The sequence below is a fragment of the Myotis brandtii genome, unplaced genomic scaffold, assembly GCF_000412655.1.
Source record: "Myotis brandtii unplaced genomic scaffold, ASM41265v1 scaffold187, whole genome shotgun sequence".
NCBI lineage: Eukaryota > Metazoa > Chordata > Mammalia > Chiroptera > Vespertilionidae > Myotis > Myotis brandtii.
This window is the reverse complement of record NW_005356944.1, coordinates 1,272,462-1,287,031: the sequence shown is the minus strand read 5'-3', so window position 1 is coordinate 1,287,031 and position 14,570 is coordinate 1,272,462. Positions and strand designations below refer to the sequence as shown.

At 48.1% G+C, this 14,570-nt stretch overlaps 1 protein-coding gene across 2 annotated transcripts in view; it reads right to left on the bottom strand.

Annotated features, from left to right (window-relative positions):
* Nucleotides 1-1,351: 1,351 nt before the first annotated feature.
* Nucleotides 1,352-14,570, bottom strand: part of DPF2 (D4, zinc and double PHD fingers family 2) — a 35,648-nt gene continuing 22,429 nt past the window's right edge. Inside the window, exons 2-12 of one of the 2 annotated variants that reach the window (XM_005864232.2) lie at nt 9,570-9,730; nt 9,066-9,173; nt 8,584-8,747; nt 7,671-7,763; nt 7,452-7,530; nt 6,894-6,935; nt 5,717-5,854; nt 5,463-5,591; nt 5,206-5,318; nt 4,267-4,348; nt 1,352-2,644 (exon numbers count right to left, since the gene is read on the bottom strand). In XM_005864232.2, the coding sequence (XP_005864294.2) occupies nt 2,568-2,644; nt 4,267-4,348; nt 5,206-5,318; nt 5,463-5,591; nt 5,717-5,854; nt 6,894-6,935; nt 7,452-7,530; nt 7,671-7,763; nt 8,584-8,747; nt 9,066-9,173; nt 9,570-9,730 (1,186 nt within the window). In that variant the 3' untranslated portion in view covers nt 1,352-2,567. The remainder of the gene's footprint in view (nt 2,645-4,266; nt 4,349-5,205; nt 5,319-5,462; nt 5,592-5,716; nt 5,855-6,893; nt 6,936-7,451; nt 7,531-7,670; nt 7,764-8,583; nt 8,748-9,065; nt 9,174-9,569; nt 9,731-14,570) is intronic. The other variant, XM_005864231.2, reaches the window with a different exon arrangement.

Below are 14,570 nucleotides of genomic sequence, written 5' to 3'. Positions count from 1 at the left end.
ACTGTATTAGGTAACAGGGGCTTTCAGACTGTTCCAGAAAACCCTAAAGATATTTTGAGGGTTCATAACCGATTGATTCAAATCTTTAGTAAGATCCACTATGGAAGCTGTCTACATGCTGGCTTCAGGGAAAGAAAACTGCACATAACCATGCCCAGAGGAAGGCTGCAGTCCTGCATCCCAGCTGAGTTCATGCACACTGCACTCAAATGAACAGGCACGTGTGGCTGAGCTGCCTCTGCTCATGCTCATTACTCCTATGAAAAGCTTTCATGTGTCCCATCGTGATGTCAATAGGTTTCCTGTGTCATTCTCTCATTTCCATCATAAGCTTCTGGACCCCGTTTTAAGTATCTCAAATTGCAACAAACCTGTCACCACTTGTGTATATAAGTTTAGCTGAATTTCCTCCAAATCAACCAAAATACATAAGTAAATAGAATGCTGAAGTTGATTTAAACCCAAACTTAGTGTTTGTTTTTTTTAATCCTCACCCAAGGATATGTGCCCTGACCAGGAATTGAACCTGCAATCTTTTTCGTGTATGGGACTATGCTCCAATTGACTGAGCCACCCTGCCAGGGCTACAAATTTTGTATTAATCAAAACAACTTCATTTTTTTTAAAAAGTCCTCATAGATGCTACATATAACATGGATGAACCTTGACAACTTTTTTCTTTAAAACATATTTATTGATTTCAGAGAGGAAGGGAGATAGAAACATCAATGATAAGAGAGAATTATTGATTGGCTGCCTCCTGCACATCCCCTACTGGGGATAGAGCCCACAACCCAGGCATGTGCCCTTGACCGGAATCGAACTTGGGACTCTTCTGTCCGTAGGCTGAGGCTCTATCCACTGAGCCAAACTGGCTAGGGCAATTCATTGTTCTTTATAACAAGGAACTGTTATAACCTGACTTTAATAAGAAATTAAAGTACCCAATTTTCTATGTGCTTTACAGAGTAGAGTTCATCAGGAATTTTAATTTGGAAAAAAAAAATTTAATTTGGGAGAAAAAGCTGTATTTCAAAACATTAAGAAACAGTCCTGCCCTGGGTGGTGTGGTTCAGTTGGAGTGTCCTCCTGTGCACCGAAGGATTGTAGGTTCAATTCCCAGTCAGGGAACATACCTAAGTTGTGGGTTCAATCTCCGGTCACGGTGCATACGGGAGACAACTAACCAATGTTTCTCTCTCATGTCGATGTTTCTTTCTCTTGTCCTTCCTTTCTAAAATCAATAAAGTAAAAAAAATTAAAAGACCTCACAGTCCTAAGAAAGTTTTAGAATGAAGTGGCCTTCATAACCAGGAAAGGGATTCAGGAGATAAACCATTCAGTAGAAGGCTCTGTGTAAAAATGTTTATTTGTACTAATGTTTAGAATACGGGAACTAAAGAAAGAAAAAAGACACAACTCCAAAGCAACAGTGAATGAGGGCCTGCCCATGGCCAAGGGGAAGGCCACACCAGGGTGTCCTAGCGTGGAGTATCCCTCCCACTACTTAAGTGTTACCAAGCAGAAAACTGTTATCAGGGTGTGAAGACCTTACCAGCCGCTAGTGAGCGTGCAAGGGAAGAAAGGGATGTCTATGTGGCTTCCCTGTGACCCAGGACCCAGGATCCACGGAACAGGAGGCAGAGACTCTCAATTCAGTTAAGGGCAGGAGCTGAATACCCAGGTCCAGGAAGAACAAAAAGGGGATTACGGAGGTAGGCTTTTTTATCGAGTTAAAAAACAGGCACATTGTCCAACATCTCCCTGTGACCCCCAAGCGGCTGGCCTGGACCCCTGATGCTTCCTCTCCCCACAAAACCAAAGGGAATAAGGAAGGGAAGCAGAAGATAGGAAATTCCAAGAGTGGGGAATGCTGCAGTCACTAGAGACCATCTGTTGAGAGTAAGCCAGGTAAGCACAAGAATTAGGGTGAAGCTGCTACTCCCCCCGGATGGGACAGGGCAGAACGCAGGGGTGACCAAGAACCTACTGGCTTGGGCAAAGGATCCTCAGCAGCAGGAACAGAAGGCTGCAGAGAGCCACTCCGAGGGAAGGGGGTGGTGAGGCTAAGCAGCAGGAAGGGCATGGAAAGCTCCTCCAAGTTCTTCCTCAATTTACTCAGTTGCTCACTACCAGCTACTCCTGGTAAAGAGGTCCCAGCCTGACTCACCCCTGGGGGAAGGGAAAACCCTGGAGACCAGTGTGGAGGCAAAGCTGAGAGAGAAGTGAGCTGTTTCCTCCCACTCTTTCTCAGTGGACACTGTGTGAACCTGTGATCATCAGGGCCACGGCCCAAGGCAGGCAAAGTGAATGCACTTCATGGAGAGCCATGAGAAGCTGGGCCCACAGGTACACCTTGGGGCATATGTTGCTCCGTTCTCCCTGAGGCCTGGGGCCAGAAGCAGTCAGAGCTGTCACTTTAGCTTGCTGCTGCCAAAGGCAAGTTGGCACCACCACTCCCCAGGTTCTCTGGACTTTTGAGAGGAGGAGGAAGGGAAAATGGGTTATGAAAAATGAGAGAGGAGGAAACAGCCCTAGATGTTTGGGGGAAAGGGGAACTGGCCACATCAAGAGGAGTTCTGGTTCTGGTAGATGGACGCTTTCTCCTTCAGCAGGTCCAGACACAAGTGGCAGCTCCAACTTCCTACAGTACAGAGAAGCATAATGGGGTTAGGATGGCTCCCACACAATCTTACCCTGCTGTCCTTCCCATCCCCACACAACATCTCTGGTATCAGGATTGGCTATAGGCAGGATGGGAGACGTTCTGCATAGCAAAATTTCATAGTTATCCTGAATTGGGACACTCTCTCTCTCTCTGGAGCACACCCACGCTTTTCTTCCCTCTTGAGTGTGCATCTTTTCTCTCCTAAACTCTAAAGGTCCACACAAGACTTGCTCATGAATTCCTATAAAGGGGGGGTTTAGCACAGAAATTTGGCCAAAAGGGGCCTTGTGGAGAGGTAGTCATTTTTAACCAAGGGGGCAACAGGCAGCGGCAGCTCATCTGGGCTAACCCTCTCACTCTGTCCCCAAGGCCCCCTTTTCTCTGACTTTTCAGTGAGTTCCCGCAGCCCCACTGTGGGTCACTTCTTCTCCATAACATCTCTAGTGAGCCAATGCAGAGCACCTAGGCTCGCTCTATTGCCTCTTCTATCCTAAGCACTTCCTTTGTTTCACTGTTTCCAGTTTTAATAAACATACTCTCAAAATAAAAAAACAACAAAAATCATTCTTAGCTTGAAAGCTAATTAAACTAGGTGCAGCTAGATTTGGCTGTGGGGTAGTCTGCCAACCCCTGACCTAGAGCCTATGCCATCTGATGGCTTCTACGCTCCCCTACCCCTGCTGTCTGCAGCTCTCCACTACTTTAGTGTCTGACAGTACTTCCAAAGGAAAGCCTTCTACAGTTAATATAGAATTTTATCAGTAAATTGATACTTTATGGTTAAAAAAGTAAAACACAGAACTCATTACTTCTCCCCAAAGTAGATTTCTAAACTCAGCATGGCAGATGTCAAGAGCAGCTGCTAAAGACTCCGACTTTGTTAGTGGCCTGCTTCTCTTGGGGGGAGGGGAGGATCACTATTTGACCTTACAAGTTAGCTTACATCACATAGTGGGTCACCCTCTTGCCTGGAATGCTGGCCCACATCCTCTGTGCATAGTAACAGCTTCTGGGCATTCACATCTCCCGAGTAAGCTCATGAATTCCTATAAAGGAGGGTTTAGCACAGAAATTTGGCCGGAAGGGGCCTTGTGGAGAGGTAGCCACTTTTTGGTGCCATCACTGGTTTCTTCAAAGAGCTTCCATAAACGTGGAGCATTATTAAGCAAACTATTGAAGGCCCAGAGTGACCCATTCAGGCTCCAGGTTCAAGTCCCTTCCAGACTGGGTAGAAATGAACACTCAGATTTGTCAGATTCAAAGAGCTGGTACCAAAACATCACTTCAGACAAGCTATGGAGTGAGTTTCCTGGACTAACCGGAGGAAAACAAATCACTCCTTCTGGCAATTGTTCTCTGCTCGGTGTCTGCTCTCTCTCGGACTGTTGATGTTGTGTTTGCAAATTTATCTGGTGATAATGTGCAATCATGATACATTTGAAGTTGAAATCCTAGGAAAGCATTCTAAACTGAGTGAAGGCAAAGTGCCTACTCCCCAATTTGGAAGGATGTATCACTGAAAAGAGAACTCATTTATTATACAGGAGATGGTCCAAGTTACTAATAACTGTTCTGAGTAAAAGATCTAGGCTACCTACCTTCCGGAGGCTCAGACATGGACGGGGTAAGACAGTACATGTGGTAGCCACGGTCACAGTCGTCACAGAAGAGCAGCTGGTCCTAGAGAAGGCACGACGGAAGAGGAAGGGAGGAGGTGAATGACTGATGGGCCTCAGGTAGGCCACTGGGGACAGATAGGAAGGAGAGCTATGTAGACACTGCTGCTACTTCCAAGAAAGATGAGGTAAGTGGCAGGTAAGGACAGACATGGGCATCTCTGCATAGAAAACCACTGGTGCCCATCTCTACCCTATCAGCTGCCTAACTGATTTCATGGTCCCCAGTGTCCCCTACAATCTATTTTCCACAGAGCAGCAAAGTTATCTTTTTAAAATATAAGACATGCCACATCACTGCCCTGATTAAACCCTCAGACCTGGTGATCCTGCCTTCCAATCTCATCTTCTACCTGCTCTCCCAATACAAGAAGGCTCCACCCAGCTACACTGGTTTGTTCGCCTGAGGTCTTTGCTCTCGCTGTTCCATTCCTGGGAATGCCCCACCTCAAATCTTTTTGGATTGGCTCCTTGGTATCATCCAAACCTCAAAACCAACATCACCTCCTCAGAAAAGCCATCTCTGACTATCCAAGTCAGCCAGTTTCTCTCTGCCACATTATTGGTTTCATTTTCTTCATGGCACATCATAAAAATGTCGTTTCCTTGCTTATTCCCACAAGAATATAAATTCCATGAAACCAGGGGCCTTGTTTGTCTTGTTTGGTGTGCTTAGTGTCTAGAACAGTGTCTGACACCACGTAGATTGTCAGCAAACACCTGCCAAACAAAGTTCCACCCAGGATGCTGGGGAGGGGCATGCAGAGTTTGCCCCCTCTCACTAGAAAGCTCACTTTAGAGGAAACTGTGGAAAAAACAGTAAGAGCTGAGGAGTGTGCTGGGAGGGGCAGGGACACGCACGTCATTCTCGGAGGTGCCACAGATGTTGCAGCATTTGCACTCGATGCACTGCCAGCGGTAGGTCTTCACTGCTGCCATCATCACAGGCGTGAACTGCAGGCAAGACGGATGCCCTGTGGGGGGGAGGAGCAAGTAAAACAGGAGCTGGAAATGGGGGAGAAGCGAGGTGACCTGGCTGACTGTGACAGCCACTGGACAAGTCAAGAGCCTCTTGGGGACTGGGTGCTGGCTGTGGCAGCCCTTGCCCTTGGAAGTACCTGAGCGGCCACAGTCAGAACAAGACACCAGCTCCTCGGGCTGTCCTGTCTTCTTGTTGATTTTTGAGTCCCCCAGGCAGAAGTCGCAGTAGTTGTTGGGCAGGGCCAATCCATCGGGACCCTTCTTGGCTACAGTGAGAAAGAAAGAACTCTGATACCCCTGGGGGCCTTGAGGTCTCTCACCATCCCCAAAAGGAGGGTTTTTCATAACCAGGCCGACTCCTGCTTGTCCCACTTCTGACACCTCAGCTTACATTTCTGCTCCTCGGACCTCTGGGAAACGGGGGTGGGTGGCTGAGAGTCTTCCTTGTCCTCGCCCTCCTCCTCAGCCAAGTGGGAGTGGGCATAGTGATAACTGAGGCCTGGTCGGTTCTTGTAACGTTTTCCACAGACTGAGTGGGGAGAAGATTGCAGAGAAAGGTATTAGGATCCGAGAGTGCCATATCCCTCTCCCTCTAAGCTGTGGGCTCCACCTGAGGCAGAGACAACCACCCCACCCCAATCAGCTCTGTTCTGGGACAGGCCTTTAGTGGTGGCTCCTTCTCCTTGGTCAGGAGCATCGGGCCCTGGGGCTCTCCAGCTTCCATGGCTCTTCTCCCTGCTCAACCCCAATCCATGGCCACCTCTACTCTTCCACATTGGCTGTCTGTGAGACTGAGCCCGGGCCCCATCAACACTTGCCCTGGGAATAGTCTGGGGAGCTCCAGGTCAGGAAGGAAAGGGAATTTCTATAGTCTTGCAATATGATAGGGAGGAGAGGAAAGGTAAGAAAGATAATCCAAACTTTCCCCCGCCTCTTAGTAAATGAGGGAGGCTCGTATATATACCCCGTATATAACATGGAGACCATCTCTGCCTAGTGGATAAAGGTTTAGGGCCTGGGTCTCTTGGGGATAACCTGTCAACTGAGTCTGCAAGGCAGCTGGCCCCCAAAGAAATTCAAAGACACTCCCAACCAATCAGTGCCCTGCCCAACCCCACCAACCAGCAAGGAAAGCGATCTCCACGAGGCACCTTGTACTTTTGAGCAGTGATACCAAGAAGAGCCAGGGAGCCAGCAGGAAAGGAGTGGGAAGAGGATGGGAGGAGGAGTTGGCAGGATGATGGGAACATTAGCTCACCACCAAGTGGCTGTTTGGGGGAAAGGGGAGCAGAGGGAACTGTTTGTAACGGGTTTCTTATAATGCTTTTGAAGCCACCCCATGCAGTGGGCCTGAGCAGCCCTAGCAGCAAGTTTGTGGGACACAAGCAGTGGGGAAGGCAGCTTCCAGGACTGAGGATTGGAGCACAACAGAAGCCCATTGCTCCCATCCCCAAGCCATTCCAGAGATTTTTAAACCAGCATCACAGGAGATGAGAAAGGCAAGAGGAACAAGGGAGGAGGGAAAAAGGGATAGGAAAACCAAAAGTCTGAAAAGTTGAGAGAGCTACCTCTCTGGGGCGCTTTCGAGGTATGCTTTTGTTTGAAACTATCTGAAAGACAGAAAGAAAAGTCATGAGAAGAAGGCCTTGATATACTTGAGACAGGATGCAGCAGCAGCAGGAAAGCGGAGCAAACGAGAGAGAAACCTCAGCGGCGATGGTGCTCCCAGGGTGGAGGGACAGAAGTGGGAGGTCAGAGCAAAGGGGGAGAGAGAACAGACGTTGAAAAACTTGGTGTTGGACTTCTGGGGCCCTGGCTTGCCTGGGGCCAGCAGACCTGGATGCCATCTATCAAGAGGCTGATTCTGCCTGCTGTGTGTGGCCCCTTCACCAGCCCCCTCCCCCCAGGGGATAGCAGAAGTCTCTCCCAGAGCATGCAGGTCCCACCCACCCAGTAGCAGAATGCAAGGCCTCCCTGAGGTCCCAGAGGAAATCAGTCAGCAGGCAGGACAAGAGTCCAGGCTTGTTTTACCGCTCTGAGCAAGAACACAGCCCTCCCTCCTCTCACATCCTGAGCAGGAGCTGGGTCCAAGGCAAGGACTACCCACCCACTCAGGAGGCACTCACTGTCACAGGCATAGGGCTTGTCTCGGTCCTCTAGGATGGAAGCGTCCAGTTTCTTACGGGCACTGCTAACACCTTTACCCTGCCAAAAAGAGCAAAAAGATGCTCTTACTAAGGTGTCTGGGCCTAAGGAGTTTAAACTCTCCTGGAAGTGGCTGCTAATCTCACTCGAATCCACAGGCTTCCCTGCCCCAGGCTGTAGGCAGCACCTTGGCCCCTCACCTTGGATTTCCCTTTGCCCCGACGCTTGGGAGTGTCTTCTTCATAGTCCTCATCATCGAGGTCATCCAGGAAGTCATCCGGTTCTAGGATCCGCTGAGTGTAGGAGGATTAGGATTAGGATGGGCAGAAATAATGTACGTCCAAAAGTTCCCCCACAATGGCGGTGGCAAGGCTACCAGAACCTCCTTTGTGACCTGGTCTCTCCACTCTAGCCTCATTTCTCACTGCTACCCTTCAACACCCTATAATCCTGCCCTTCTCCCTTTGATGTTTTGGGCTCGCCCTCCTCTGTGCCACTCATGTTGTTCCCCTAGCCTGGAATGCCTTTCCCACCATGTTTCCATACAGATTTCCGACACCCCAAGTGACCATGCCCTCTCCTGCCTCTGATCTGCTGCCCCGGAAGCACGTTTATCGGTGGTCCCCTTCCAGCGCCTCACTTACTAGATTTAGAGCCTTCCTTCTTAACTGTGTGGACTTATGGGGAATTTTTGTTAACCGCTGTTTCAGCCTCTCTATGTGAAATGGGGACCACAGTACCTACTTCATAAGGTTGTATAAATTGGAGAAAATGATGGAAAAGCACTTAGTACTGTGCCTGCAGTAATTTTAGCTCTTACTATTTTTATGTATAGTTTTATGTGCCTGTTGGCAGGGACCAGGTCTATTTCACTTATGTAACCCCAGGCACCCAAAAACTTTTGTGACAGATGAATGAGGGAGAGTCTGAACTTAGAAGGAAAGGAGCGGGAAAGACAGTGAAGCTGGTCAGTACCCAGCACTAATTAGGGACTCAGCAGAACTCCGGGGCCTGCCTCCTAGCCCACAGCTTGCCTCCATTCTGATTATGCCTCTCATGAGGAGAAGGCTCCGTACCATCAAAGCTCCCTTAGCCAAAGTGTTAATTTTGTACCTTCCGTGCTCGACTGTTGGTCACAGGAAACTCGCCCAGGCTGTCATCATCAACTCGGGGATCTGGGGCGCCTCGCTTCTCCAGGGGGTCAGTGCGCAATAGAGCCTCTAAACTACTGCCATCCTGAGAGATCAGCCCCTCCTTTTTCAGGGTCTGGTCTGTGTCTGCAGGCAAGGTCAGGATGAGGCAAGGCTCAGAAGGGCTGAAAGCAGACCGCGCTGGTCTATAGAGTGCTAGGCCAGCCACAGGCCAGTCACTGTCTTCTGGTCTCTGGCTGCCCAGGAACCAAGACACCCTAATTCACTTGGTACCATAAATTATCTGTTTATCTGTCTCTTCTATTAGACCGAGTTCTATAAAGAAAGGATCACATCTTATTCATTTTGGTATCCTCACAATCTAGCATTAGGACTGGTATATAACAGATCAGCAGGCCTACCATGCAATAGGCCATGACCCTGCTCAGGAAGGAGTTGGCTTACCTGGTTTAATAGATGGGAAAGAAAGTCTTGGGTCCTCAGGAGGGTGGGCTCGCCGCTTTTTCCGCCAGCGCCGGGCAGGGTACGAGTACAGCTGCCCAGAGGCCAATCCTGTGGAAGGAAGAGAGAGAAGTCAAGCCCTAACCCAGTTCTAGAAAATAATATCGAACACTTTCTAGATGAATAGGCCCCAGGAGTTCTAGAGCAAAGGAAGAATATGGGCAATGCCGGGGGCGGGGTGGCTGGGGTAATTCATAGAAAAGAAAAATAGATGTGAACTCAGGGGCCTTGGCTAACACAGAACTCTGCAGAAGCCCGATAACAGCCTCAGTCCTGCAGAAAACCCAGGAGCTGGTATAAACCTGTCTGCTGCTTCCTCCCTGGGCTTCTAATCGTGGGGAGACCATATCCATCCATGTGGAAAGCAGTAGGGAAACCCTCTCAGCCAGCTCACCCCTAAAATGAGGAAGCTGCTTCTTCCTTGTGCTCCTGAGTCTGAACCCTCACCTGGACCCCGGTGTCGCTTTTCCATCCAGATATAACAGTTGCTCTGGGCTACTCCGGTCTGTGAGTCCAAGAAAGGCAGGCGCACGCTGCGCTCAGCACAGAGACGGGCATTGTAATTGTGGCACTGCTCCATGGCATCTTTGTAGTACTGCTCCCCAAGGCTGCAGGAAAGACAACAATCAGGAGTGTGTCTATGTTTTGGGGGTGAGGGGCAGGGCACAAGGTGCTGAACTATCCCTCACCCTTCCCATTTGCTTCTCCAGAGGCTCAAAGGTCTGGGAGACTGTTGCTTTGGTTCTATCTGCCTCCATTTCTGCCTCATGGGACACCAAGCCCCTTCACTAAGCCATTATAAGAAAAGGCACTTTACAAATAAATTACTATTGGGAACACATGATTTCTTCATGTGTCTAATCAGACTTAAGTGTAATTCACAAAGAGAACGAACTAATGTTTATTTTGGGCCTTTCATGAGTCCAAACCCCGAGGCACTCAAGATGCTATTTCTAACAGGGGTCAAGAAAGAAATAAGAAAAAAAATGCTATATATTTCTCTTAACCCTTATACTCTGAGAAGCAGTGGTTAGCTCCTTTTTATAAAAGCGGAAAAGAGTTCAACAAGGTTTGGGAGACCTACTAAAACATAGTTAGCAAACTACAGTATATCTATAAATGAAATTCTATCTAGCCATAAAGAAAGAAGAAAGTTCTTCATGTACTGATATTGAATAATCTCCAAGACAACTAGGAAAAAAAAAAAAAAAGCAAGGTAAGGTGTTGAGAAGTGTTACAGGATATTACCATTTATGGAACAAAGAGGAGGAAAAGAAACTGTAGGCCTCCAGGGAGAAAAACCAGGTGACTAGGGGACTTATTAATTCTGTATACTTAGTTTAGAGTCCATGAAAAACACCTGAAAAAACCTGAACTTCCTTGAAAACTACTCTCTCTTTTTTAAAGGCTATTATTTTAATTTACCAACATCCAACATGTACTTTGTTTTTGAACATATAATTGCAGAAAGTAATGATCAACTTTACTTTTGCAGGGAACACTCAGTTATCTCAAATTATATATTGCAAAATTATAAAGGAATTATTAAACCCACATTAATTCATGTTGATATAAATTTAGGAGATATGCACATAACAAATTTTTAAAAATGGGTGTAGTAAATTAAAAGTAAATAGTAATGGTGCTTCTGTTCCTAAAATATGATACATTGGGACATGTTCCTTAAAAATGTGCTTAGAGCCCTAGCTGGTTTGGCTCAGTGGATACAGAGTTGGCCTGCGGACTGAAGGGGTCCTGGATTCGATTCCAGTCAAGGGCACATGTCCAGGTTGCAGGCTCGATCCCCAGCAGGGGGCGTGCAGGAGGCAGCCAATCAGTGATTCTCTCTCATCATTGATGTTTTTCTCTCTCCCTCTCCTTTCCTCTCTGAAATCAATAAAAATATTAAAAGTAAAATAAAATATATTTGATTGGCTGCCTCCTGCACGCCCCCCACAGGGGATGGAGCCCACAACCTGGGCATGTGTCCTGACCAGGAATCAAACCTTGATCTCTTGTGTCATAGGTCGATACGCAACCACTGAGCCACACTGGTTGGGCTCAATTTGAAATTGTAATCAAGGGTAAACCTTTAAGAGGTCTAAAAAGCTGGAATACTGCACAGTGCCAGGGGTTATCTGGTTCTAAGCATGTATATGGAAACAATGTTGTTCTCATCCTTTAGGGCTTAATAAGCACTTTAGCCCTGGAGCTTAAATGATAACAATTCATATTTATATATTTGATCAATCTTAAAATAAACAGGGCAGAGATGACTTCTTTCTCACAGTATCTCCAGTACCAATGAAGATGTCTGGGCATCTTGATTTGACTTGGGAGTAAAAAGACCTGACTTGGCTAAAAGTCATCAAATGTGAACATTGAGTCAAACCATGGGATCTCCAGTTCCTCTGCTATAGACAGGGGAAGCTGGACTGGGTAAGTTCCAACATATTCCACGAGAGGAGACTCATGAAAAGCTGAACAGAGTAAGCCTGTGTTGCTTATGTCCCTATCTTGAGCTACATCAACAAACCCTTCTGGAATCTGAGGGGGGTTTCACTGAGCAGCTGCAATCGACCACTTAGGCTCAGCTTAGCATGTTGCCAGCAATTGAAAGTCACCCCACACACAAGGCAGTGACACCACAGGACAGCCTGGCGTGCTTCAGCGAGCTGTGGTGACTGTAATGTGAGGCAGGCATAAACCTCGTGTTGGAGTGGAGGAATCAAACAGGCTCACATTTGCTGGCCTTTAGGAGGCAGCCACGTCCTCATAATACAGAGGAAAACGGGATAAACAAGGCTGAGTGCAGCAGCTCCTTTGTTTCTGCTGATGGGAATTGATACTGACACTGCAAGTCAAATGGAAGGAAGGGCCAGACTGGCTGAGAGCTGCAAAGGCAAAGCAAGGAGGCTGGAAACAGTTGGAGGGGAATGGATGAGAGATGATTACCACAGTTCTTATGAGTTAAGTGAAATTTCAGAAGGTGGGACAGGGTCTTGTGAGTAAGAGAGGTGGGAATAAAACAACTTGTGGGGAGAGAGGACCTGATCAGGACAGAGCACGAGAGAATGAGAGAGCTCTGAAAACTTAAGAGTCCTATCGCGAGAAATTTCAAGCTAACTTTATTCTCTTTATCTTGTTACCTAACAGGTTTCAAAACTAGTCAGCAGCCACAGATATTTACTACTATTATTTTACCCTAGTAAATACCTTAAAGATTGTTTCAATTATGACACCACATTTGGAGGCACACAGAATTTATAAATAGGAAAATTCTTCCCCCAGAACAAGATGTAAGTCAGAGGCAGCTGGTGTGGCTCCGTTGGTTGGGCATCGCCCTGTGCACCCAATGGTCTCAGGTTGGATTTGCCTGGGTTTTCTGGCTCGATCCCCAATGGGGGGCATGCAGGAGGTGGCCAACTGATGTTTCTCTCTTACATTGATGTTTCTATCTCTCCCACTCCCTTCCTCTCTCTAAAAATCAAATTTAAGTTATTTTTTTAAAAAGATGTAAGCTAGAAAAGATGAGCTAGTAGTCCTGACCTTGATGTATAACCTCAGCTGTCAGAAGACTAGGCACACCATGGTCAAGAAAAGCTATGGAAAAGCATTTTTTTTCCAGGTGGGAATGGTACTGAAAGAATGGAACCCCTTTTAAAGGGAAAGTTCTGTAGGAACATGTATTGTGATCCACAGCCCTCTGCAACTAGAACCAAGGAAGACAATGTTGGTTTCTCATTACTGGTACTCAGGAACCAGTGGCTGGTGACCCTCCCAATCTCTACAGCTCTTGAAACAGAAAGATGTCATGCTCTATTTAAATGGGCAACCCCTTACTTCTAACCCTACACAAAAGGGTTGGCAACCCTATTTCCCTGAAGAAAGTCTTTCAACATAAAAAATCTCACTACAGCCTGGCCAGCATGGCTCAGTGGTTGAGTGTCGACCTATGAATCAGGAGGTCAGGGTTCGATTCCTGGTCAGGGCACATGCCAATCAATGGTTCTCTCTCATCACTGATGTTTCTATCTCTCTTTCCCTCTCCCTTCCTCTCTTAAATAAAAATATGTATATATTTTTTTAAATATATTTTATTGATTTTCCACAGAGAGGAAGGGAGAGGGACAGAGAGCTAGAAACATCGATGAGAGAGAAACATCAACCAGCTGCCTCCTGCACACCCCCCACTGGGGATGTGCCCGCAACCAAGGTACATGCCCTTGACCGGAATTGAACCCGGGACCCTTCAGTCCGCAGGCCGACCCTCTATCCACTGAGCCAAACCGGTTTGGCAAAAATATTTTTTTTTTAAATCTCACTACATATAACTCTCAAAATCTAGGCGAGCCTGACATTCCCCCAGTACAGTAAGATTTCCAAGGTATTAGCTGTATTTTTTCAGGAAGCAGGAAACCTGTGTAAAACCTCCCCTTACCATGGGATGGGGGGAGTCAACAAAGAGAAAGGCAGACAAAGAAAGAAAGAACATCCGAATCAGGAAAAATAAGTATACAAGTGGCAGATCAACAGCATCGTTTCTACATGGAGGGACATGTCAGTGTGCAGAGAGAGCGGGGGAAACTGGAGCAGGCAGATCAGAGAGAAAGACAATAATGTTGGGAGGATGGATGGCTGAAAGCAGGGGGATCCAGCTAAAAGCAAGTAAAAAAAAAAACCAAAACACAAAACCACAGGGGGAGGAGAAGGCACTTAGCTTAATGGAAGGGGAAAGCATTCGGAGGAAAAGGCTGGGGCAGGGAGGGAGGGAGGAGAGGCAGCTCCTCTCACTGAAAGGCTCCTGGGGAGAGTGGCTCGGCCCCCCACACAGACAGACAGACAGGCAGACAGACAGGCAGACGCGGTGAGTCCCTGCACAGTTCCCCAGCCTCTCCCTGGCCATCCACTCGGCACCCCAAAGCCCCGACTAGACACCTGGACCCGCGCAGGGTTCCGACCCGGCACCAAGCCCCATTGAAGGGGGGCCGCTCCGCCCGCCCCGGCGTGCACCCCTTTCTACACTCATGCAGGCTCCTCCTCGGGGAGGAGGCCGGTCCAAGCAAGTCCCAGAGCATCTGCCACTCGCAGCTCCCGGCCTTTCTCCGTTTCCCCAGCAACGATGAACCTGAACTTTGCTCGCCACCTGCCCGCACAGGGAGCTGCCCACCGCGGAGACACCGGCCCATCGCTCTCCAGGCGGCACCGCTTCGGTCCAGAGCCCGGGTGCGATGCCGGGATGCGCCGACGCAAGGCCCTTCCCCTGAGGTTCCTGCCCTTGTGTTCCTGGCTCCTCCACACATTCCTCCCGGGGATGTTGTTGGTGTTGGGGACCTGATACCCAAGACCCCCACCCCCACGTCACGCAGCTGTTCAGAAAAAGAAAAAAAAAAACAGTCCCGCGATGCTGAACCGCGCAGAGCTGCCGGGCCGGCTGCTCCAGGGCCG